We start from the raw sequence: 26,522 nt of genomic DNA on the forward strand, positions 1-26,522 counted from the left end.
TATTTGTAAATTTCAAAGGATTTTCTTTGTGAATTCTTCCTAATGAACAAACCAAACAATTTGTTTGAGAATAGTTTATTATCCCTATTGCGGTGATCATTATTTTAAAGTTGCCTACAGACTACACAGCACACCATCTAAATAATCTTCCCTCATCTGATTAAGACAACAGTAATTCTTGGGATGTATAATTTGCTCTCTTAACTCAAAAATATCCTTAAAGTTTGCAAAAATTCACATTGCTCCCCAGGGAAGCAGAATAGTTGTTCCTGTTTCTCATTGCAAAGCAAAGAGAATGTTTACAGTGACTACCTGAAATATTATTCTGTTACAACAGATGTTAAGGAAAAAACTTTACGATGAATAAATCTCAGAGCTGTGTTTCTATGTGCCAGGAGATTTTGTACTGGGTGTGTTGCTGTCTGGATCAAGAAGAGAAAATATTTTGGTTAAAGTTCAGGTGCCTAAAATTACGCACCCAAATACAGCTTCAGGTGTCTAATATTAGGCAGCTAAGTTTGAAAATGTGGCCTGTATCTATCGGAGTGTCAGGATTCTGAGTCGTTAGACTCTGTTCCTGCTTCCATTGAAGTCAGTGGCAATTGGCCTACTGGCATCAGTGTGTCAGAGCAGCACGTATACATATTTGTGATCTTAAAAATGCTGACGCAGCTTGAATTATTCTGTTCAACATGGTGAATTTTACTAATTCATGTATCTGCTTCTTTTCCACACTCACTCCCAGTGTTGAGAAAATGACAGAACATGTCACTCGCTTTTCTGGCTGTCTTGCCTAAAGAGCCAACAGACACTATCGACTTTCTTTGACAGCTGCTACAGAATATGGCCCCGATCCTGCAAGCAGATCCCTGTGGCTTCGCAGAGCCCCCATGAAGTCAGTAGAGCTCTGCATGGAGCTGAATGCTGGATCGGGGCCCATTTGAGCTACTCTGCATGTGGTTTATGTAAAATTAAACAATCCCCAAGGAAGTGACCTGAAAGAGAGAGGAAGGCAAAGAGATGGGCCAGTGGTGAATGATGGTGTTATCTGTAGAGCCCAGGAATGAATCAAGGTACTCAGCTAGGAGGCTTTCCATGGAAAGTTTCATAGAGTTTGAGGCTAGAAGAGACCATTAGAGCATCTAGTCTGACCTCCCTGAATTTCACAGGCCAATTCATTTTCACCCAGACACCCCGATATTAAGCCCAAAGACTTGATTTAGACTAAAACATTTCAGTCCTCAGGAGGCTAAACTGTTGAGACCAAAGTTCCACCACAGCCCGAGGCTCCTTCACTGGCAGGGGGTTGAGAGATGCCCTTGATTCATTCCAACAGCTGGCCCAGGCCCAGGGAGATTGGACAAAACAGAGAGAAGTAAAGCGGGTTCCCAGTTCCCTACAACAAAACCGTGTCTGACTTAGAAGACACCAAAAAGAAACCATTTTGCTGAAAAATAGATCTCTCCAGGCGGATGTTTTTCTTCGTTGTCATGGTACCAAGTACAAAGCAGTGTATAGTAGTCTGTACATCAAAGTATTCCGGTGTAAGACGAGCAATCGTGTGACGACGTATGCTTGGATCGTAACTGGGAAGGTTGCTCAAGATGGATTCCTTAAGGCTTAGGGGAAGAAGCTCTGGAGGTTTTATGATGATTTCCATCTCAGCAGAGAGAACCCTTTATGGATCACGTACGTCAAGGTGGCTAAAAATGCAAATACCTAGAATGGAAACAAAGCTGGAGTCAGGCACAGTTAATGCTAAAGGGTATTGTTTGTTGATTGGATATTTAAATTTGCCCATTCAGCAGTACTTATTTTAACCAATACAGTACTTGGAGCCCAAAAGCAGTGACTCCATTCCAGAGTTGCTAAGGGAAAGATTTTCAAAGTCACCTAAGTGATTTAGAATCCAAGTGTCACTGAAAGTCTCTTAGGCTCTGAAGTGCAGAAGTCACTTTTGAAAACCGGGCTTAAGTTCTTGAGTCACTTCGGTGCTTTTGAATCAGTGTCCCTGATCCTCACAATACTATTTGTGAGCATCTCAATCTCTGGTGGTGTCTCACACACTTTTACCCTTTCTCAAATGGCTGCCATCTGCCATTTCTTTCAATGGGGCTGAAGCCACAGCTGGCCCTTAGTTAAGATGGTCACCATGTTCCCCAGAGTCTTTGCAGGTAGAAGAGAAGCTGCCTCGAGTAAAAATCTTCACTGGCTTCTACTGTGCTCAGCGGGGACGAAGCCCCAGCCGGGCTTAGGGACGATGGCCACAGAGCACAGCACTCAGTAATACTATATTAGAAAGATGTTAAAAACAGTGGGCATGGGAGGAAACGGTGGGCTACTGCACGGGATATGAATGGCCCAGATCCCAGCGTCTTTTGGAGTCTGATAGATGGGGATGATTAACCTGCTCATTATCACAGCAAGGGAGAGGAGGGTTCTCCCCCTTCCCCCCCTTAGGTTGTCTCCCAGGCCATTCAGCTTTTACTCCTGGTACATTTTGTTCGCCCCTCCACTGTGAAAGCTATTTGACGCTTGTAGTAGGAAAATCCTATTTTAATAAATGTTTTGATTTAGAATGCAGTATGTATTGATGTATTTTATAATTATGATTTAATATTCCCTGCCAGCCACCATTTTTAATTTCAAGGCAGGAATAGACTAGAATAGTCCTTATGGCTGATTAGGGTCACCTTTTGTTTTAGGATATGATTTCATTACAGTATTTGAAATAAGGTCTTGCTTCTTGTATGCACTGCAAACTCAGTTGTGTAAGGTTCTTTTGTAATCCCTTTAGTAACCATATAATCCTTTCCAAAATTTTATCCTGTCTGAAAGTCTCTGTACAATTGTTTGGTGTGAGTGAGGAATGTGTGCATAGTTAAAAATAAGTAAAAAGCCCATCACAAATGTCCAGGTGGTCAAGAAAAAGTGAGAGACTTGGAAACATCAAAAAACATCTATTGTATCCGATGCTAAATGAGTTAGCAGCATTGACAACCTCAGAGGTGAGGCAAACACCCCCCCGCCCCAAAGTGAGACAACAAAAGAGATAACAGCGGAAAACCTCAAGATTAACCCTACATAAGGACTAACGATCACAGAATGACAATGAAAATCCATAGACTAAAGTGGGAATTGACAAGTATAAAGCTGGGGTGTTTTGCCATAGAACTCTCAGTTCAGTCCTGCAAAACCTCAGAGCATCAGATCGCGACCGACAGAGCCCAGCTCCTCACTTGTGCCCAATCTAACTGGCCAGGGGTGGTGAGTTATATGGGCCTGTGGTGCCCGGGCTCCAGCAATATTCAGGGCCTGGGGGCCCAGCACCACCAATGTTTGGGTCCGGATCTCTCCCCTGACCTCACCTGCCGCCCCCCTGTGCCTCCTCCAACGTCCCCTGTACCCGACTTGCTGCCCCTGCACGTCCCCCTGGGGCCCCGGAGCAGAGTGTCCCTGCCTCTTCCCTGCAGCTCCATGGTCCTAGTGTGAGAAGAGGGAATGGGGGGAATTTGGGACATGCAGGGCTACGGTGGCCAGAGAAAGAGGCTCCAGGGCTGCAGCTGCTGGGGGGAGACCCCCTTCCTTCTCAGCTTCAGCTCTGTGGCTGCCGTGGCAGAGGAGAGACCACCCCTCCTTCCCAGCCCGAGCTCAGGGTCTGCTGTGGTGGGGGAGAGAACCCCCCTCCTTCCCAGTCCCAGTTTGGGGGCTGCTGTGGTGGGGAGAGTGGGCACATCCATTGCATTAGAAAGGTTAAGACTACTGATATTAAAATATGAATTGTGGGCTTTTATTTGTAGAACAAAAACATGTTAATTAGTATTTTTTTATATAGCGCTTTTATCCAAAGTGCTTTACAATAGTTAGCTAACGGTACAAACAACATTTGGATCACTTAATCTTTCCATCGAGACCCTCAACAATTTTCAAGTGGTCCATGGAAAAAAAAAAAGTTTGAGCCACTGCTCTAATTGATTAGCAATGTAACAACAAGACAACATTAACCGGGACGACTTTAAGTGAGGAGTTACTGTATATTGGCTTACAAGGCGGGGGGGGGGGGGGGGAAGCAGAGGGGACTTGGACCTGTTCTGGGCACCACCAAAAATTATACAAACCTGCTGCTCCTGTAACTGGCCATTTGATTGACTCAAGCTATGACAGACTGGTAACTATTAAGACCATCTTGTGTGTGTGTGTGTGTGTGTGTGTGTGTGTGTGTGTGTGTGTGTGTGTGTGTGTGTGTGTGTGTGTGTGTGTGTGTGTGTGTGTGTGTGTGTGTGTGTGCTGTTATATTTTCAATAAACGTGGCATATTGCCTTTTCCCCTGAAAAGATCCCATGTGCTTTTTATAAGCATAACACACATACCACTGCTGCAATGTCTTCCTGGTAAGTTTTAAACGAGGCCGAGTCACGGGCCCAGATGGTGGCATAGGCTTGTAAAACAGCAGCACTCAGGTAAAACAGAGCAGCCATTGAATGATAGAAAGCATCCTAGAAAACAATAATAATTAACAATCGCTTCCAAGAATACCACTAAAGTCAGAGACAGAAGGTACTCTAAAAAACACACACACACTTTCCCGGCAGAGCGACAACAGCACTTTGGGCTATATACAACTAGTTCATTTAATTTGAGCCTCAGGCCAAAATGGTTTGTGCAAATGGGATTCTGTCCAACTGAATCTATTTCCCTATGTTAAGTTCTCCTCACACCTTCTATGGGCCATCTTAATTATCACTTCAAAAAGTTTTTTTCCTCCTGCTAACGATAGCTCATCTCAATTTATTAGACTCTGCCTGTTGGTATGCATACTTCCACCTTTTCATGTTCTCTGTATGTATAAATATCTCCTGTCTCTGTGTTCCATTCTATGCATCCGAAGAAGTGAGCTGCAGCTCACGAAAGCTTATGCTGAAATAAATTTGTTAGTCTCTAAGGTGCCACAAGTACTCCTGGTTTTTTTGTCCAAGTCTGGCAGTTTGGCAAATAGATTTTGGCAGAGAGGAGCTGCATTGTGACCCAGATCCTCAAAGATATTTAGGTGCCTAACTCCCAATTGGCCACTCCCAAGGGAGTTAGGTGCCTGGATACTTTTGAGGATCTGGGTCTTTGCGTCTGGGCCTGGCCTGTGACTAGGACTCCTAGGTGCTACAGTAATGCAAACAATAAGTAAGGGGGGGACTCAAGGCAAAATCCCCAATTTTCACAAGGTTGTGGTATATGGAAGCTGTTCTCCAGGGCCAGCTTTATGACCCGCAGGGCCTGACTGGAATACTCGGCAGCGGCCTGGGGCTTTGGCGGCACCAAAGGAGCCAGGGCTCTCCAAACTCCCCGCCCTTCTCTACCTCCTCCCTGGCTTGCAGTGAAGCTTATCAGGCCAGCGTCCGCGCTGCCCATCCCACAGCTGGAGTCATCAGCTGAGCAGGGCCTCATGGGGAGTGGGGGCAGAGACAACCTAGCCCTGTGGAGGTGAGACTTGACTTGAGGCTTGGCGCGCTGGGGTCTGGAGCCGGCCCTGGTTTGGGCATCTCAGGCCTCCATTCTCCCCAATGGGCTGAGTTCCCCAGCCATGCCTCATCTTCCATGATGCACTTAAACTCATGTGTCTCACTTGGTGAGCCATGTAGCCTGTCAGAGGAGAACCTGTGTTGCACCATGGGAGGTGTAGTCTGGCCAAGGAAATCCTGGGGACATGAGCAGTTTGAATTACAGTTCCCACAGGGCAATGGTGTCACCATTGGGAAATGCAGTTTAATGGTGAATCGACCCAAAGCAAAATATTTTGTTCTGATTTTCCTGGCAGAAAATTGAAAAGTTTCAGCAAATTCAAAATTATCTTGTGGAAAATTTTAATTTTACAGAAACTATTGCTTGTGAAAATAATGGAAAGAAAATTCCCAACCAGCTGTAACTCTGATCTTCCAAGTCCTGTGCTAACATCTAGTCCATAAGAACATCCTTTCCCTGCATGTGGCACTATAGTTTTTAGTGGCTGACATCTCAGAGGGGGCTCCCCGGAAAGAAAGGGCTTTGGAGGAGAAGAGGGAAGGGAGGTACATCAGGAGGGGTGTGGACTACAGTCCCTTCCTGGGGAATATAGTGACATGCAAAACACAGCTTTGCTAATTGCTCATCAGAACAGGTGCAACATGCACAACTGCTGGGCTTCCTGAGCCAGCAGGAACGGAGGCTGCTTATTCTGCATTCAGGGCCTGATAGCAGCTTTCGATAATCCTGCAATGGCACAGTGAGAGGCATATAAACCCAGTCTGCCAACACGCATGCTTAACTTCTCTTGACACCGGTGAATAGTCCGACTGATTCAAGTACATGCCTATGTGTTGGCTGGATCAGGGCCACAGTGCTCAGATTGTATGTGTCAGTGAGCTATACAAAGAGAGGATCAACTTACCACTGCGATCCAAGAAGATTTTCCACCATGAGCGCCGCAGAAATAGAGGCACATGAGAAGAGTTGAGAATGTGAAGCAGAACACGGAGACAAACATAACCCAGCCTTGCACTAACTCAAAAATTACCCTGGTTGAGGCCACCAGAATCCAGACAAGGCCTCCAAACACCTACAAGGAATAAGTGAAAGGGAGAGAGAACAGAATAATTCAGGTTTCGTATCTTCCATCATCATGTGTCATGTTATGATCTCAAAAGACATGATAAGTCCATTGGTCTCAACCTGAAAGCTGTACATCAAAATTGCCTTCTTTCCCCAAGAAACTAATAAGGATATTAATTTAACAAACCCTGTCTTAATAAACTACAGCAGTTCTACACCTAGATTTCCCTTCTTCTCAGGCAATTCACAAGGCATCAATCATCTAGTTCTGCAATTTATTGTCATATGGGGGGGGCGGTCGCCATCTCATATGTGAATACAGGCAGTCTTCAGACTTACGACACAATTGGTCCCTTACAATTGCGTCGTAAGTTGGAACATTGTAACTCGGAACTGCAACTTGTGGGACGAGCATCGTAAATTCAAAACCCTATAGTCATTAGTTAATTCAGGGTGTCAATCTAGAAGCGTCGTATGTGCCGTTCAACTTAAGTCGAACAGCATAAGTCTGAGGACTGCCTGTATTTAATAGCCCCAAAACAAATCACTTATGAAGGGAAGTGTTTCCTCCATGGAGTCCAACACTCAGATGTAATATTAGAGAAATTTTGCACAACCCACCTGCTACCGCTGACCAAAGTTTTCTTAATTTTCCATTTTTAAATGACGTTTGCTGTTGAAAATTGGAATTTATTTTGTTAATGGAAAATCTAATGAAAAATTGTGTCTGCATCTTGGGAGGTTGTTGACCAGCAACTGAGCTCAACATTTTGTTTGTTTACTTATTTACATTTCAACAAATGCAAAGTTTTGCCCCTTCCTGTGATATTGGTACTGTTTTTCTGGCTAGCTGTGCCGCTGCCATTGGTGTGCACAACAATAGACACAGCTTTACACAGGCTTCTGGCTCTCCTGCTTTAACAATGTGGGTCCTATAGAGCCATAGAACTGGAAGGGACCTCAAGAGGTCATCTAGTCCAGTCCCCTGCACTCATGGCAGGACTAAGTATTTTCTAGACCATCCCTGACAGGTGTTTGTCCAACCTACTCTTAAAAATCCCCAATGATGGAGATTCCACAACTTTTCCCTGGGCAATTTATTCCACGGCTTAACCACTCCGACACTTAGGAAGCTTTTCCTAATGTCCAACCTAAACTGCCCTTGCTGCAATTTAAGCCCATTGCTTCTTGTCCTGTCCTCAGAAATTAAAGAGAACAATTTTTCTCCCTCCTCCTTTTAAGCACTTGAAAACTGTTATCACATCCCCTCTCGGTCTTCTCGTCTCCAGACTAAACAAATCCAATTTTTTAAATCTTCCCTCGTAGATCATGTTTTCTAGACCTTTAATCATTTTTGCTGCCTTTCTCTGGACTTCTCCAGTTTGTCCACATCTTTCCTGAAATGTGGTGCCCAGAACTGGACACAATACTCCAGCTGAGGCCTAATCAGCGCAGAGCAGAGCGGAAGAATCACTTTGCGTGTTGTGCTTACATCACTCCTGCTAATACAGCTCAGACGGACTTATCTACACAAGGATTTACTGTGCACTGAAGAGTGTCTACACTGCGGTTAGACACTCGGTGCTGGCCTGTGCCAGCTGACTCTGGCCAAGGAGCTGTTTAATTGCGGTGTAGCCTGAGCTCTGGGACCCTATGATGGGTCCCAGGCTCCAAGCTGAGCCTGGCTGTCTATACGGCAATTAGAGAAACAAGGTGGGGGAGATGAGACCTTTTATCGGACCAACTTCTGTTGGTGAGCAAGCTTGTCTGGGACCAGTATGGCTACAACAACACTGCATGCTGCACTGCAGCTAAACCGTAGCCTGAGCCCAAGCCAGCGGGCGAATGTGCCAGCTGCAGGTGTCTAACTGCAGCGTAGACACATCCAATGTGGCCGTCACACACACCATACAATTCTTTAACGTGTACTAACTGGCCAGTTAATACGTATTCTTCACTCCACTTTGAAAGTGGAGTAAGTGTCACACACCGTACCTCAGAATGACACACTGTAGCCCCCACATATGTCATGATATTACATCCATGGCATGCCATGTAAGGTATATGAAAGGTCGTGATCTGCTGAAACCCGTTGATCTGTCCAAATATATATATCGTTAGTGTGTATAAAGTTATTAGATTGTGCTGTATGGTTGTTAGTGAAATATGCTGCAAGTTTGCTAGTGACACACAAAGGATCCCTGCCCAGGGGGGTGTTGACCGCCCATTAATCGACCTTGTGACTCAGCCATGCGAGCACCACACAATGGGAACTGCTCAGTCACTGGGACATGGGGACTCAGCAAAGCCCACCAGGACGTGCCTGACTAGCATCTGCCAGGCACATGGACCAAGGGTGTAAAACAAGGGACAGTAGCATCACGTTTTCACCTTTCTCCTCCCCCACCTACACTGGACACAGCCGGGATGCCAAGACGACAAAGGTCATCTGAGGAGACTGGTCCAGGCTCAGGGGGAAGCCTGTGCAGTAAGGACTGTAACATCCCATGGGGTGAGAACATTGCTTGATCTAAATACTGTGCTTATTTTTATGGTCTTTGGTAGCCACCTCTGTCCTTTTATGCCAACCACTTATAATCACTTAAAACCTGTCTGTAGTTAATAAACCTGTTTTATATTTTACCCAAACCAGTGTGTTTTGCTTGAAGTGCTTGGGAATTCTCAGATCAGATTACAAAGGCTAAATGTCCTCTCCACGTTGAGGGATGGGTGGATTGGGTAATTAATTCATACTGGTCAGGCTTCTGAGCAGGGCAGAGCAGAACAGCTCTGGGGTCCTAGGCTAGGGAGCTGCAGGGAATTGGCTGGAGCCTCTCCCTGCTGCAGTGTAGACATAACCCAAGTTACCATTTTGTGCTGTGGTTTGGCTGATTCTGATTTCAGACACCAACTTACCCTGGCAAAATCACAACACTTATATTTTACATCACTTAAGAACATTTTGAAAGTAGAGAAGATATTTCCCCCGCAGCATCACAACATTCAGAAATCCTCTATTGCTGCACGCTGCAGGAAGATGTTCTGAGATGCCTTTATTTCATCCCAGCTTTATCCTGGGAAGGGAACACATTTGTTTGGCTAGTCTCAAAAGGCCCAGTAGTTTGACACATTGAGAGAACCCACTGGATGGGAGCATTGTATAAGTGCAGAAACACACACGCTGGATTGATCACATGAATGAGGTCTTCTGCAGACCCCAGAGGAAACATTTTCTGGTCATCACCCAACTTAGTGACGATCTTCAAAGCCTATTGATGTGAGAGCAACACTAAGCACTATGTAGAAGTATTTTTACTCTTCCATATCACCCCTGGAGATTAACAGCTGCATGCCCCTTTCATGAACTTAGAATATACACGTTTATTAGTAGGTCTAACGACAAGCCAGGCGGCAATCACAACACAGTGGCACAAATAGAGTCTGAATTTGCTTGGTCAGTTGCTGGAATCTGCAGATGATCCACGACTCACTGGCAGCGAGGGGCTGTGGAGATCCCCAAGAACTGGGAGGTGCTCGGTTGAAACCCAGCACAGTGTGGAATGCGAGGTTAAAAAACCTGTTCCACGTATCGTTTTCTGAAATTCTTCTTCACGGTAAGTAGGTAACATGAGCCCACACACCAGGAGAGAGGGACCTAGTTTACTCTGTCAAAGCAAAGAGCAGGACAGCCTGATGAATGGCCCCTCCAATTATCTGTCAAGTACGGGAAAGGCTAATGAGCCCAGAGCCTCAGGTACTGTTGTCAAACACTTCAGACAGCTGTTCCAACATCTCTTAGCACCATTAACAGCCATTAGCAATGGCAGAGTGGCTGCTGGCTGGGTATGTCGCTTCTCCTCTCTCTGCCTCACAAATCAAGCCTCACCCACTTCACCTGTTGTAAAAATGTCTGATTTGAGGGGTCATGAAAGCCGGCTGCTAAGTGCCTTGCTCACCTCCCTCCCTCACATACATTTCTGTTCCCGAGTTCCCACTCCATTTTTTAGCCTGACATTGATATAACCAAACAAAAGAAAAGAATGCAGCCCCTCCGGCCCAGCGCTGAGCTCTCATGGCCTGGCAAGCTGGAGCAGAGGGACTCTTGGGGGAGGCAGGAGTTTGGGGGGGGTTGATTTTTACCCCTAAAGGTTTGAGAACGTTCTGTTCTGGACAAGCTGGGAATACAACGCAGCCAGGCTCTCTCACATCCAGACCTCTGGGGGGGCGGGGGGGTCTAACCAGCCTGACCCTTTCCAGGCCTGCCATCAATAACACTGTTAGCACGACGCATTTGAGAGGAAGTGGGAAACTTCTCTCGCATTTATGTGACGAGCGCGCTTAAGGCCTGAGCCCTGACTGCCCACGTGCTGCTCTCAGGAAGGCCTAGTGACTGGCCTGTACAGAGTACGGGAACCTCCACCTCAAATCCTAGGGATTTTGCTTTTAGCGCTCAGGGGCTTAAATTAACCCTTCGCTACCCCCGCTCTTCTCAGCCAGAGATCTCACAGCACTGTACAAAGGCCAGTATCACTGCCCCCATTTTATAGATGAGGAAATGGAGGCACAGGGCAGTGAAGTGACTTGCCCCAAGTCACCCAGCAGCAGAGCTTTGAACGGAGCCATGGTCTACCGAGTCGCAGTCCAGTGCTCTCTCCACTGGTCGATACTGCCTCCCCGCTGAGGGTGATGTCTCTCCCCACCGCTGACTGCGGGGATGTGGCTGTACGCTGCTGTGTGACCCGGGCAAGTCACTTCTGTTTCCCCTCCTGCCCGCTCCCTCCCTGTCTGTTCGGTCTGTGAGCTCGTTGGGGCAGGGCCTGTCCCTCCACCTTCTGCCTGTGCAGCACCTAGCGCCAGGGCTGGCTCCAGGATTTTTGCCGCCCCAAGCGGCAGGAAAAAAAAAAAAAGCCGCGATCGTGATCGGCGGCAGCTCCACGGCGCCACTTTCTTCTTCAGGGGCACTTCGGCGGCAGGGGTGCGCGATGGGGCCCCAGTGCCGGCTGAGGCTCCGGGCACTAATGTACTGGAATAATTCCAATCTGCAGAGACCGCCTGCCACACAGAGCAGCTCAGCAACAGAACTTGGCAAACAATTACATTACCATCCTGAAAAAGGGTTTGAACAGAACAGGTGCAGGGATGTGGTGATTTTCTTTCACCCTGCATGGATAATATTGACCCGAGCATGGCCTGGTCCAGCAAGCTGATCCACAAGGCAAGATCTTTGTAGCCTGGTGGATCTGAGAGCAGGATCAGGCCTATGAAAAAAGACAGGGTGGTAAGTGAGGTCGTCCCATTTGAGCAGTCTGAGGTTCTGCGTTTGTACAGCCCCTAGCACAATGGGTCCTGGGTCACAGTTGCGTTCCTAGGCACTACAAATCATCAGCGTCCAAGGCAGTTTAATGGTTCCCTTCCTAGATGACACTGCTTGGAGTCTGAAACAGAGGTGTGAAATCAGGCAGCTCTCGGCAGAACCTCCCCCCATTTACTCACGAATTGCGAGGGTAACGCAGAGAGCGGCACACTGGGAACACCAGAGTGTGTCTGTCATGTTGCAGCATTTTGTAACTAACAAAACCCTGTGCTGCCCATGTGCCCCAAGCACACAGCACTTCATGCGCTTGGAATCCAGAGCTGCAGAGATGTGGCCTCCAGTGAAACATGAGAATGGCCACACTGGGTCAGACTAAAGGTCCATCTAGCCCAGTGTCCTGTCTTCTGACAGTGGCCAATGCCAGGTGCCCCAGACGGAATGAACAGAACAGGGAATCATCAAGTGATCCATCCCCTATCACCCATCCCCAGCTTCTGGCAAACAGAGGCTTGGGACACCTCCCTGCCCACCCTGGCTAAGAGCCATTGATGGATCTATCCTCCATGAATTTATCTAGTTCTTTTTTTAACTCTGTTATAGCCTTGAGCTTCACAACATCCTCTGGCAAGGAGTTCCACAGGCTGACTGTGCACCGTGTGAAGAAATACTTCCTTCTGTTTGTTTTAAAACTGTTGCCTATTCATTTCATTTGGTGACCCCTAGTCCTTGTGTTGTGAGAAGGAGTAAAGAACACTTCCTTATTTACTTTCTCCACACCAATCATGATTTTATAGATCTCCATCATATCTCCCCTTAGTCATCTCTTTTCCAAGCCAAAAAGTCCCAGTCTTACTAATCTCTCCTCATATGGAAGCTGTTCCATATCCCTAATCATTTTTGTTGCCCTTCTCTGTACTTTTTCCAAATCCAATATATCTTTTTTGAGATGGGGCAACCACATCTGCACTCAGTATTCAAGATGTGGGTGTACCATGGATTTATATAGAGGCAATAGGCCATCCACATGGCTCCCCAGGCAGGCAGCTTTTCCAACCTGGCTGGAGCTAGCTGCAGTGATCAGTAAAAGAAAGGGGCTGCGTTAGGATTGTAAATAGACAGCGGGCGGAGGAATGTGGCCTCCCCCGGAGGCAGCCCCATTATGCTGATGTGGTATCATCTTCCCCCATCTGAGTCAAAGCTGCCTTTGCCTGGGTTTTTCCACATAGCTCGAAGCTGTCAGGGGCTCATCTGTGCTGATGGACCATGGCTAAAGGTGCAGCCTTTTGGGTCAGCCAAGCCCCCCCAAGCTGGCTGTATGAACCGGACTCGCTGGAGCCTGCAGCCTTAGGCTAGAAGTCCCAGGAGGAAAGGCATGTCTGCTCTCAGCTAGAAGTGCCACCACAGCCGCCTTTCTTGGGGCATCGCAGTCCTCTGCCTCCTCCCAGGCATGCCTAGGACCTGGAAGAGAATCTCCCCTGGGCCCCAGGGTGGATGGAAATCAGAATAGCTCCCCTGAAGGCCGTGACATCGTGCCAACATGCAGCCGCTGCGGAGCCACTCCCCAGAGCTGACCCAGGAATGCCATTTGGTTCAGTTCCAGCAGTGCGTGACGGTGAGGTGTGTTCCCTGCCAGCCTTGCCCTCCCAGTTCCTGGCTCAGCACCATAACAACCTCAGGCAGCCACCCGCTCCGGAGTGCGGCCGCCGGTCTTTTAACTCCCCCAGCCCTAAGGTAGCACAGCAGTGAATCTAAAAGGGTTTCTGAAACCGCCAGAGAACAGCAGCCGCCTCCATTGCCCAAACCAGCGACAAAGCCACCAGCACGCCAGGGGAGCCCCAGCAATTAGTCTCAGTGCTACAGACGCTTGGAGCCAGAGATACCAGTCTGGAGACTGCACAGACACCCTCCAGCCAAACACACACACCTCATCAGGGGCTAGTGTGGGAACATCTCCCCTTCCCTCATTATAACTTTCACTGCTGGGAAGTCAGAACAGCCCCTCAGGCCTTGTCTACACACAAGTTGTACCACTTGAACTATCCCAGTGTAGTTAGAGCAGTTCGACCCCCTGGCGTGGGCACAGTTGTCCCAGTATAAAGGTTCTTAGCCCAGGATAGCTGGTATGGGAAGGGGAGTAGCGGAGCTGCAGCCACACTACGGTTTAGAACCAGCTCGGTAAAAAGCCCACACCTGAACGGTGTGTAGAATAGGGTACAAGGGAACAGGCCGTAGGTGATTATTGCTGGGGTGTTCTCCAAGCCCCTTAGGGAATTAGGAGCACAAATCCCACAGACTCCATCAGCACTTTTGAAAACACGGCCCTGGACAATGGCTGTAAATGCTACAGAGAATCCAGCTTCTGCTCATTACAGTGCTGGATTCCAGAGAGCTGTGTGCCCTTTAGCTGCTGCTTCTGAGGACTGGTCAGCGAATTCTAGCCCCATCCTCTGGAATCCAATTTCCCTTCTCTGCTTGCTCAGGAAGAGAGTTCTAGTGTGCTCTTGCTGAGGCATCAGACTTTGCCAGTGTCCCACTAGCGGTCTGGCCAGCAAAATGCAGCACGGAACACAAGATGGGACTGTTGTTTAGATTGCTGGCTAAGCCCTGGAAATACAGGTTCTCTTTTTTGGCCAGTCAGTTCGCCTTGCTGCATCCAATAACTAGCTCTTCAGTGGGGAAAGTCCCTTCTATGTTGTGGGTTAACAATTCTGTTGCAAACTTCCTTTGTTGCTCTTTTGTTACTAGTAGGGCCCTTTGGGATTTGTAGCCATTCCTTGACGACTGTTTTTACAGTTCTGCAAATACACTTGTAAAACCAACACTTCCTTTGCAAACAGAGACAAGGAGTTGGGAGTCCTGCGCTTTGTTCTCCAGAGCCAGTTCACTTTCCCCTAGGGACGCACTGAGCCCAGGGGAGGGCGGGTTTCCCAGCCGCAGTCCCAGTCCCAGCGTGCCTTGTTTGCGTCTTTTCCCTCCCCTCTCAAAGGCGCTGGCACCGTGTCACTAGCTGCTGTGAGTTACACAGCGGTGGGTGTTCCCGAGGCTGCGGTACACAAGCGAGCCAGGAGCCTAGGCAGTAGCTAAGAACAGTGCCTGGGCTACAGGCAGATAGAACCACAGAGTCCAAGGCCAGCAGGGTCTGCCAGACCTCCTGTGTCACACAGCCAGGGAGCCTCCCCTGGCCCAGACCTTGCGGGTGTCTTTCAGAAAGAGATGCAAAGTTGGGTGGTTCAGACTGCGCCAGAGCCTGGCTGAGAAATCCCCTCCACTTCCCATGGGCCCAGAGCACTGACTTCACTAGAGGAAACAGGATCTGCGCACACAGCCCCTCAGAGGTTCCTTTCTCTCCTGCCGCCTCCCATTCATGCCTCACCAGCACTGGATAAGCTGCACTGAGCCATGAACCAACAGTGGAAGATGCCCAGGTTAAATGGTTTCATTCCAAGCTGCCTCTTACACAGTCGAGTTCCCCTGACATCCCTGCTCCCCTGCATCCAGTTCCCAATTCTCCCTGTCCATCGGGCCATGCCCTGAGCCCTGACCCTCCTCTCCCCCTCCATAGCCAGACCCCCGCGCCCCCATCAGTGCCCCAGCACATGTCCCCTTCATCCCCGTCCCTCCATCCAGGGTACAGAGGCCAAGGGCAGAGTACAGTGAAGGGGGATGGGGGAACTGACCCTGCCTTGGTGCTAGGGCTGGCACAGGGACCAAGGGGAGCCAGCCTCACCCCCTTATTAAACGGATCCCAGCATAACCTCTGGCCTAGCCTTGCGCTGCCAGCTGCTCTTGCCCGGTGGGATTTAGTGGGAGTGGCTGATAGCTGGGTCATGCTGGCCACATCTTGTCTCACCTCCAGTCTTCCCCAAATACCTCCTGTTCTCACTCTTCCCCACCGCTCTCCCAGCTACTCTCCTCCCCCAAACCTTCCCCTGCTCACGGCCTATCTAACTCCACTCGATAGGCGACAGGTTTTGGCAACAGGCTGGAGTGAGAAACCTTCCCCAGGCTGGTTTGCTGTGCCTGCTCCCTGCCTAGATAACAGGGATCCTCCCCTTCCTCATGTTCCCTACACTCACTTGTCACATCTTGCCAGAAGCTCCATGGCAGACTCCTCAGGGAGAGGATCCTGGCTCCTCCCATATGTGCGCAGCACCCGGCACAGCAACCGGGACCTCTGGGGACCCGTTACAAGAACGTAAGGAGTCAGGAATACGTATCACTGCGAGAGCTGGGTGAATAATGGATTTGTCTGCTCACCCGCAAGTCTGAAAAATTGGGGGCAGGGGGTGGGGTTCAGTTGGGTTGAACTGAAAACAAAATTTTGGTGACTTGAAAAGTAAAAAAAAAAAAAAATTTCTCAACCCAAATTGTTTTGGTTCCATTTCAAGCATTAACGTTTTTGATTAAAAGCATTTTTGAAACAAAGCCATTTTAAATCAAAAAAACAAAATATTTTGGTTAAAAAAAAACAAAAAAAAAAAACCCTGACGTGGTGATTGGGGAGGAAATTTGTTTTTTGGGGGGCCCCAAAACCAAATTTGGCAAATTCAGCACAAATCTGTGAAACATTTCAGGGCCACTGAAGCTGCCTGTTTCTCTGTAGTTTCATATGGAGAGTTTCACCCAGCCAGGGTGACCAGCTAGAAAGTGTGAAAAATCGGGACAGCGGGTGGGCGGGCAATAGGCGCCTATATAAGAAAAAGCCCCAAATATCAGGACTGTCCCTATAAAATCAGGACATCTGGTCACCCTACACCCAGCACTAATCGCTATTCTTATGCTCAACAGCTTTGCCCCCGCACTTTCACTGCCCCCATCAGGAAGTCTTCCTTCCCCCGCTGAAGGCTAGAGAGCCGAGTTCAAAACGCCCATTGCTGCTCCTCATGGTCACTGCTCTCCCAGCCAGAGGGCCAGGTGGGGCCCAGCTTTGGACTCCCTTGATGCTACTCTAAGCAGCAAAAGCAAATCAGGTGTTAATCTCTGCCATTGTCTGCAGCTGAAAGTGTTTCCAGCCCCTCTGAGCTGTGCTGGGTACACCCCCATTAGGATCACTTCCTGGGTTTGTTTTCAGCAGGGCTCAGCCATGTGTCCACAGCTGCTGCCCGGCCAGGCTACATGCTATGTACACATGCGCTAGCTGGAGCAGGTGTGCAGGAACAGGGGCATCACCCCCTCCCCATCCCCTAGGGTAGCCCAGGCCTAAGTGACTCACTTAAAGTCACACAGCAAGTCAGTAGCAGAACAGGGCATTGAGCCCAGGTCTGAGCCTAGGGTGACCAGATGTCTGATTTTATAGGGACAGTCCCTATTTTCAGGGCTTTGTCTGATATAGGCACCTATTACCCCCAACCCCCATCCCAATTTGTCACACTTGCTATCTGCTCACCCTGTCTGAGCCCCAGGCCAGCACCCTAACCCTGGACTGTCCTTTCTCTTCTGCCTGAAACCCAAGCTCCTGGGGTGAGCCAGGCCTCACGGGGCTCAGGCGAGACTTTTACTGTTTAGTCTCAGCCACTGCAGACTCGGATCCTTCTTTTCCGGTTGCATTTGCTCCTCCTGCCCCACCCAACTCTCCTCTGGGCACCGGCAGAAGAGTGAAACTTACTCGAGCCACATCTCTGATCCTCCCTGGGAATGTAGGTTGCAGATTCCAAAGGAGCCTAAGGGAGTTAGGCCCAAACTCCTGGCACCTAACTCCCTTAGGAAATCCCAACCTTCTCACATTTCACTTTGCTACCTTAGCAGCAAGGAGGTGGAAGGAGAATGTGAGAACAGCTCAGGAGGTTTTTGCTGCTCTTCTCTGCCTTTGGAGTCTGCTACTTCGTGCTACTTCTCCACTCCGGCTGCACCTTCTTTTCCTGCATAGCTGACTGGCCACACAGATCGGCGCTTGGTGGGCTGGGAAGAAGGTGGGGGGTAGTTAAACAGAATGCCCAACGCCAGGCTCAGGGGCGTGGGAGGGACCACGCAGATGGAGATGACAGTATTTACACAAACCCTGAGGAATCTGGCCCTTGGAGTGTCATGGGGCCTGATGATACTCTTTCAAATCAAGCAGTCATGCAGCTAAATTTCTCCACACCCTTCTTTGGAAATGTTTCCTCTAGGAGCGCTCTCATCATTTGTGATGAGTGTCCTGACAGCTTTGTTGTGTTTCTGTAGCTACAAAAAACGTGTGTGTGGGGTCGGGGGAAGTGTTCCCTTAGTAATCCAAAATGATAATAAAACCCAGCAATTCCAGCGATCACACAGGATGTAACAACTCAGGGCAGCCGACTTCGTGCCAGCACCAGAATAAAATAAAACTGTCCTCAGCCAGATCCAGAAAGCTCATTGGAAGGACCAGTTTGGCAGAGGCAATGAGGGCACTAGGGTGGGTCTGCCAAAATGGATCCACTTGCAGGAGGGGGGCCACCGTCTGAGCAAAGCCTCCTTTGGCAGGTTGCATCAGAGTGATGTTAACAAGCAGAGAAGACACCCAACCTGCAGCACATTCCAGTCTGGTTTCTCTCAAGGTGTGTCTGCTTCGACCTGGGGGGACTAGAGGGGCCCCTGCTAACTTTGATCACTAGTGCGCTGCAAGCAGAGGGCAGCCACCACAGCGCGAGCAGCAGGAAACCAGAATGGCAGATGCATGCTTAGGGTGGCTAGTCCCTGCTGCCGCTCACACCACTGCAGCTTGTGTTCGATGTGTAGCACTCGCGCTATCAGAGCTGGCCCAGGTACGTCTCCTCGAGCTGGAAATTTCCTCTCCAGCTTGAAGCGCAGACATACTCAGCATGGCCTTGCTACTGCCGCTTGTGCAGCTGTCTGGAAAGCTCTGAACATCGAATATCTGACTAGAATTAGTCTTGGATGGGTTAGATTTTTATCGTTAAATGCCGGTAAACATCAGTTTCCCCTAACACACCCCAGCAAAAATATCTCCGTCAATAATCATCAAAATGTACAGACGGGCAAAGTAAGCAAAATGCTGCTTGACAACAGAGTTTGATTTAGGGATATTTACTTTGTATTCTTGGACATGGGATGTTGCCAATTTGTGTTTTAACGGTTATAAAGCTTTAACTTGTATAAGCTCAACATCTATCGGCATTAAATAAATATCTGACCTCTCCATTGTCTGACCCCCAGAGCTTCCTGCAACCATGAAAATTTTAATTGATGTAAATGGGGTGGGGGGGGAGAATGCTTCAAAAATAGATATCTGCGGAAATGATAAAAAAAAATAAAAATCGATTTCTGCCAAGCCCTAACCATCGTTAAACTAGTTGTCAACACATTTCCCAAATAGTAAAACCAGATGTCCTGATCATGTTCTCATCTCAGGACCTTTTGCCACAATAATAGTTGCATAAATGCTTCAAATGTCAATGTTTTCCCGTGATAAAAGCAGTTGCTATATCAGCCCAAGAAAGGCAATTTCAGTTTTAACATTGTGTTGGGTAACTTATCTTTTAATCAAAATTTTGTTACCAATGCATGACTCCCCCTAAGTACACAGCTGGGAGCGATAATATGTCCATAGGAGTTTTCAGCACAATTGATATCTACAATTATCTGATTGTTGGCATGAGAACACCTTCCAGCTAACAGGGCCTAGGAACAGCAATAGCTAACAACTTGCAAGCCAGTGCTATCGCCTGCGGTGTTACCGAAGCTTTGGGGGCCTGTCTCTCCATTGCCTTGCCACTTGTGCAGTCGCTACCCATGCAAAAGGGGATGGAGTCAGGCCCTCGCAAATCAGGAGACTGGCTTAAACATTTTCCTTCCTGCTGCTCCAAACCCTGGTGCATTCTGTTCACAAGGGATTCAGCAACTTTCTGCAGCTGTTTGTGTTCACCAGAGTTTGCACTTTGTGCTCACTGAGTTCTAGCAAATCGGGCCCAGGGGCACTTCTTCGGGCGGTCCTTTCAGTGCCCAAAGACCTGGAGCAAGAAGGAGGACCCGCCGCAAGTGCCACAAAAACTCGAGCACCGCCCGGTGAGTACAAGCCTTTTTTTTTTTTTTTTTTTTTTTTTTTTTGGTCGTCGGGGGGCCACTGTTGGAACTGTTCTGCCTGCCACTCCCTAAAGCCGCCCTGGCTGTTTGTTTTTGTTGTGCTCACTGAGTTCTAGCAAACAGGGAAACAAACTCAGGGCAGCACGTAACCGAAAGTATCAAGTTTGGGCTGGTTTCAGGGCAGGATTAGGCTGCACAGTCTGCAGTGGCAATAATAAGGGAAGGGAAGTAGTAATACCGTGGAGGCCAGGCGGGTGAAACTGCCCAGTGGGCTGCAGATGAGCAGGTTGGAGGCGTGGGATGTATCCAAAGGAGCGCTGTCCAGGATCAGCCCAACAGGGAAGGGGCTGCATGTCTGGTGAGCGGAGGATGTGGAAAGTCAGGGGCGGTGTTCGGGTTCCCAGCTGCAGCGGTGATGGAATCAGTCACTGATTCTGGCACAGGCAGGGGACTGACAACAGTTAAATCTCCAGGGCTGAAGAGCGAAGGGCTGGACGTTTTCAATCTGCTTTAACTAGCACCCAGCTGAATCCCTGGCCTCCAGCTCTGGGAGGTCTGGCTCCCCAGGCGTGCGCGAGACCCCTCTCCCATGGGGCAGGATAGCCCTGGGGTAGCAGGGAAAAGCAGTCCTTCCCTCTGGCTCTGGGGCTAAAGGCAGACAGGGCTGGGTATACGAGGGGGAAGGAGACCCAGTGCCCAGCAGTATTTGGGGCCTGGATTTGGACACTGGCTTTCCCCAAGGATAGCAGCAGCAACAGGCAGACCTGGGAGGCGAGAGGACAGGGCCTGACAAGCGCTGGGCACCACGTGAGACTGCAATCCCTTCCCCCCCCCCAGTCTCTTTCCCCCCCCGGAGTCAGGGGCAACGAGCGACATCCCGGCTTTGAGACTGCAATCCCCCCAGTGTCTCCCGGAGTCAGGGGCAACGAGCGACATCCCGGCTTTGAGACTGCAATCCCCCAGTGTCTCCCGGAGTCAGGGGCAACGAGCGACATCCCGGCTTTGAGACTGCAATCCCTCCCCAGTGTCTCCCGGAGTCAGGGGCAACGAGCGACATCCCGGCTTTGGGACTGCAATCCCTCCCAGTGTCTCCTCTCCCGGAGTCAGGGGCAACGAGCGACATCCCAGCTTTGAGACTGCAATCCCCCAGTGTCTCCCCTGGAGTCAGGGGCAACGAGCGACATCCTGGCTTTGGGACTGCAATCCCCCCAGTGTCTCCCTGGAGTCAGGGGCAACGAGCGACATCCCGGCTTTGGGACTGCAATCCCTCCCCAGTGTCTCCCGGAGTCAGGGGCAACGAGCGACATCCTGGCTTTGAGACTGCAATCCCCCCAGTGTCTCCCGGAGTCAGGGGCAACGAGCGACATCCTGGCTTTGAGACTGCAATCCCTCCCCAGTGTCTCCCGGAGTCAGGGGCAACGAGCGACATCCTGGCTTTACTGAGGCCACTGAGAAATCTGTCATGGGGGTCAGTGGGGTCAAGATTTTAGGCAGAGCTGGCAGGATGGGGGAGGGACTCTGACCCACCCCTCAAACAGCAGTGGGGGGCACCATGGAGACCGCATGGGACAGGAGGCCCTACTCCCAGAGGCTGGAGCAGCCAGCTCCCACCCCCAGCCCCTCAGGCCTCAGGGCCTGTGACTGGATTGCATTTCTCAGCTGCTGACAGAAGGGAACTTGTGCTGGGGAGGGGAGGTGCGGGGAGGCTGGGGAAGGGGAGCAAGGAGTATGAGGGGTGGTCCGAGGAGCTGGGGCAAGGATTACAGATGGGGAAAGATATCAGTGTAACCTGGGGTTTGTTGACCTGCTGCAGGCAACAAGGAGGAGTGAATAGAGTCTGGGCCAGAGGGACGAGCTGGGGTACAGATGTACGCGGTGCTGGTCACTTTGTCTGTCTGTTGGATCCCTCACTGTCTGCCTCTGCTCCAGTTTACACCAGTGTAATCCCACTGACTCAGGGGAGCGGCTCCTGCTTTGCACCCGCGTTAGCAAGCATGGGGCTGTCTGTGCCATGCTACACCAAATACATGGATGATCTAGCCACAGGGCCTGTGACAGTATTTAGCCTCCCTCTGAATAGGGCCATACTATTTTTGTTCAAGGTTTTTTTGTTTGTTTTTTAATAGCTCGACTGCAAGCTATTTCATTCTTCACACTCATCTCATGTTTCGCATCAACAATCACAGCCAGCTACATACCTTTGCATCAGCACCCTATGACCAGGTTTCATTGGCTTCTTTTCATTCTCTGTCTAAACATTAGAATTAGGGTTGCTCAAAATAACGAGGACATTTCGTGAACACTTTCTGAAATTTTTCCCCATTTATTTTTAGAATTTCAAAATTTGAAACATTTTGGCCAGCTCTATTTCCAACAGCGAGCGAGCGCGCGCTCATCGAACAGATCGCTTTCGAGCTAAAGCTTTGAACAAACAGTATGTACTAAGCAGCAAGGTGCATTTCAATAACACAGAACATTTACCCTGCTTCTTGTCCAGCGATAGGTTTTTGAGTGCAGTTTTTTAGTGTGCTGCACACACTGTATTTCCTCCGCCCGTTTTCTTTTCCTTTATCCCATGCTCGGAGTCACAAGTGGACCAGAAATCCTCAGTGGGTGTAAATCACTGCCAGTCCAATGAAGTCTTTAGAATTACACTGATTTACAGCAGCTAAGGATTTGGCCCTGTGTCCTGCCAAACACCGGGAATAGCACTCTGCACTCCTGCCCACATCAGTTGGGTGGTCCCCAACTGAACAGGTCTGCCTGGCCAAATCCTTCCTCCTCGGTGGGACCCCTCTAAAGAAGTGACCCTCTTGCTTAAGAGTTCTATTGAGAAAAACTAACTGTTCTCAAATCCATGCTGGAGCAAGGAACAGAACTGGTTCGATCTGTTTAAATTGCAATTCATAGATTCATAGACCCATTATGGTTATCTAGTCTGACCTCCTGCACACTGCAGACCACAGAATCTCACCCACCCACTCCTGGAACAGACCCCTAACCTATGTCTGAGTTATCGAAGTCCTCAAAAATGCATCAGTATTCTAGCTCGCACGTTGGATCAATTGGCCAGGTACCAAATGAAGTCACAGTCCGTATCCATCTCCTCCCCATATCTGCTTGCTAAACGATCATCTTCCAAAGGGACAAGTGTCATGAGAGCTCCTCCTCCCAGCTAGTGGGACATGTGCGCTGCACGAAAGTAGCGGCAGCATGAACGTCGCTGGGAAAGGGGAGCTGGATTTCTGATCTCCCCTCAGAGAGATTTTTGGGTGGATCGTAAGAAGAGAACGGCCCCTCCTCATCCTGTCCAGCTTGCCATCCACTTGTCCCCTCCTCCCCAGCCCTTGTTCACTATCACACTCCCCAGCCTTCTGTCAACTGGGTGGAATTGTTCTGCGTCCCAGGAGCTGCAGGCCCCGGCCTGTTATCTCAGGGGCTCTGGGCCCCACCTGTAGTTCCTTTACTCTATCTCCAGGGCTGTTCTCAGGTGGCTTATCAGTTTGTTCAATGGTGGCGAGAAGTGGGCATAATAAACGCTCTGAGCTGTTCAGTGGCCTCATGGGCAGTGGGCCGGGGTACCTGGGTGGCCAGGCCTTGTCAGGGGGCAGATTTCAAGCACTGGGGGGAGCAGTGTTTTTCCCTGCAGCTTATCCTTTCTGGGAAGGGAGGTTGTGCTCCGTTCCCAGAGCCAGGCTTTGGGTTACACAGGAGGGACACATTCCTGCCACATTCCCGTCAGAAGGGCACCCCCGCAGAGCGAGACCCAGGTGCAGAGCCCACACACCTGACCTAGCTGATGGATGTGGTCGGCCGTGTCTGTCACTGGGGTGGCTCCTTGCTGTCCTGCTGCTACAGCTCCTGACTTACACCCTTCCCCCTTCGGAGCTCTGCTAGCGTAACGCCAACAGACCCTGGTCGTCGTCGGGCAGGATCGAACCTGGGACCTCTGGAGCTTAATGCATGAGCCTCTGCCGCATGAACTGAAAGCCAGCTGGCTGTTAGCTAAGGCTGTAGAGCAGACTCATTGTCTTTCTCTCTAAGTGGTCTCGGTGCCACTAGATGGGACAGACACCACACCCAGGAAGCGTGTGGGTTACATTCTCTCTCTTCCGGGTGGCTGCTGCCAAGGTGGGGGGACCCAGTTCTCACAGGACTGAGCTAGGGTCACTGCGGGAGCAAAAGGGAGTCTATTGGGCGGCCTCGGAGAGGCTGCTGCATGGGAGGGGGGCTGTAGAAAGGCCCCCCACAAACCTGTTGTGTCCCTCTCTGGGAAGGAGAGACGCCATTGCTTCTGGGAGGGAGGGAGCCATGGGAGTGGGTACATAAGGCCAGGGGAGATCTCCATCTGCCACCTCCTCACTGGGGGGCGGGGGGGAAGAACATCCTCCCCACCCCCGGGTACCCCTGCTTACTGACCCCGTGACGGGACTGGACTCTACCACGGGGCACAGAGGCACCACCACAGGCCCACTCCTGGACCTTGGAGCCTGAGGTTGGTCAGACACCCTCCTCCTTCTCCTAGCGTGACATCCACCCAGGTGCAGGGAGGTAGGAGATACTAGGGCCCCGAGTCTGCAAACGGCTCCAAGCTGCTTGGAGGGAGCCAGCTGCAGCATCAGTGCCGAGACATTTGTCTTGTAGAACCAGGCCTGAAAAGCACCAAGCCCTCCCACTCCTGAAGGCCTCACTGGGAGTGAAGGGTGCTGCGTAACTCACAGGGGGCACTAAGAGACCAAAGGTATTGAGACCCCAAACGCCCATTCATCTCAGTGGGAATTAGGAACCTAAACTGATCTGATCTTAAGCATTGGGCAGGATCAGGCCCTATGTGACCTAATGATCCTGAGCTATCATTGTTTAGACAGCACAATGTAAATGCTAGTTTTACTTGTTCAGTTACATTTTTCAAACAAATGCTTTACCAGCAATGTAACATTATCCCCTGGTTTCCTGTTGTTTTAAAACTGCACAGAGCAGGGGGCAGGGCAGGGGAGATTGGGAGAGGAAGGAGCCTCTGCCCTGTGAGACCTTGAACAAATCCCTTAAACCCGTTCAGGCGAAGTCTTGGACCCACTGAAGCCAATGGGGCCAGCAGTCTTTCACCCTGGGAACCCGTTTGTCCACCGGTCACATCAAGAGCTGGTCAGAATTTTTCCCCCCCTTCTGGGAAAACTTCAGCTTTTCACTGGAAAACTGAAAAGTTTTGGCCCAAAAACTGCAACAAAAAAAAGGTAATTTTACAATTTTTATCTGAATTATTGGTTATTGGCTGAAAAAAAAAATCTGAGATTTTGTTTTTTGTTTTTAATAGGAAAACAAATCTCTGCAAAAGTTTTGATTTTGTCAAAGCTCCACTTTTCTGTCGAAAAACAGGTTAGATGGAAAAATGTTCAGGCGGCCTTAGTTACATCTTTAATGTTTGTTAAATACCTGGAGAGTCAGTATCATTTTCTCCCACTGTAATATTCAGGTTACATAATAGGCCTAATTCTTTGTCCTTGTGACTATTCATCTGATACCGTCTTTAATCCTATGATCTCATACTACTACTCAAACATCATAAAATGCCATACAGTTGTTTTTGCCACCTTCGATAGGTGTTGTATCTTGCAGTGCTGTGTCTGCCAGGGTTCATGCCAGCCCTTTATTGGAAAGTCTAAACTTAGCCAGACTTTTACAACATTCTACATATTATGTATACACAGTCAATTCTCTCCTTTAAAAAGGCCTCCAAATTTGCAGTGGAGTTAGAGTTTGGCTGCCCCTCGGAAAGCTTGTATTGTGCACGTATCAATAGCTGAATTGCCGTCACAGACAGCAGGCTTCATTTAGCCTTTTTAACATTTTATCTTCTGCAGTGCTGCCAACACTTATCCAAACGCATTGATCAGGAAATTGGGCACAGGTAGAGGCTGAGATTATGAAATTTGCCTAGGAGATTTGGCTGTCCAATTGCCATTAATGCTATGGAAATCTCAGCCGTGAAGTGCCCACTCTTTTCTCCACTGGCCCAGTTATGATGGTCTCACAACTGCACCCCTGAATTCATGCCCCCAGCTGTATCCTGCAGGGAGCACAGGGAGCATTGGGGAGCGGGGGGGAAATGTACATTGCCACAGTGCAAAGGTGTGAGCCAGAGGTGCACAGCACCATACCAGCACATGGCTTAACACTGTACTTTACTCAGAAATCTGCAACACAAAGCCTCTGGGGACCTTCACAATCATTGCTCGGGTTCTAAAAATTCAATTAAAAAAAGAAAGCCCAAACTTACAAATTCAGGGATAAAGAGGAGATCAGGAAATGTCGTCAGGACGGAGAAGCCAGTAGGCAAGGAGACTGAAGCAGCTGCCGATGACATTTTTGTCCGTTCAACTGCACCACCTGAGAGACACTGGTTCTTGCAACTGGAAGGGGCTTTCAAATGCAGCCTCACCTCCCTCCCTGAGACAGGTGAACTCTTGACTGATCAGATGGATGAATGCTACCTGCCTAGAGGGAAGGAGCTAATATAGGTGTGGCCAGATAATTTAACAGATTTGCCTGTTGTGTTTATAAGCCCTGGGAGGAGACTACAGATTGTTATATTTTAGCTTTCCTGTAGCGTCATTGGATACACGTCATA

General features: G+C 49.3%; 1 protein-coding gene across 1 annotated transcript; it reads right to left on the reverse strand.

The window, feature by feature from the left end:
* Positions 1-396: 396 nt before the first annotated feature.
* Positions 397-26,401, reverse strand: MAL (mal, T cell differentiation protein). Its single transcript, XM_039528540.1, has 4 exons — positions 26,172-26,401; positions 6,419-6,586; positions 4,371-4,496; positions 397-1,719 (listed from the first exon to the last, which is right to left on the reverse strand). The coding sequence occupies exons 1-4, from the start codon at positions 26,256-26,258 to the stop codon at positions 1,645-1,647; spliced, it is 456 nt and encodes a 151-aa protein (XP_039384474.1). The 5' UTR covers positions 26,259-26,401; the 3' UTR covers positions 397-1,644.
* Positions 26,402-26,522: the final 121 nt, after the last annotated feature.

This window comes from Mauremys reevesii, linkage group 3 (genome assembly GCF_016161935.1).
Source record: "Mauremys reevesii isolate NIE-2019 linkage group 3, ASM1616193v1, whole genome shotgun sequence".
NCBI lineage: Eukaryota > Metazoa > Chordata > Testudines > Geoemydidae > Mauremys > Mauremys reevesii.

Bases quoted from the DNA above. Each gene is read 5' to 3' on its own strand.
- MAL (XM_039528540.1), bottom strand. From the start codon at position 26,258: ATGTCATCGGCAGCTGCTTCAGTCTCCTTGCCTACTGGCTTCTCCGTC. The intron at 6,587-26,171 runs GTAAGTTTGGGC...TATTCCTTGTAG, and splicing joins TCCTCTTTATCCCTGAATTT to GTGTTTGGAGGCCTTGTCTG. The intron at 1,720-4,370 runs GTATGTGTGTTA...TTTCCATTCTAG, and splicing joins AGGAAGACATTGCAGCAGTG to GTATTTGCATTTTTAGCCAC.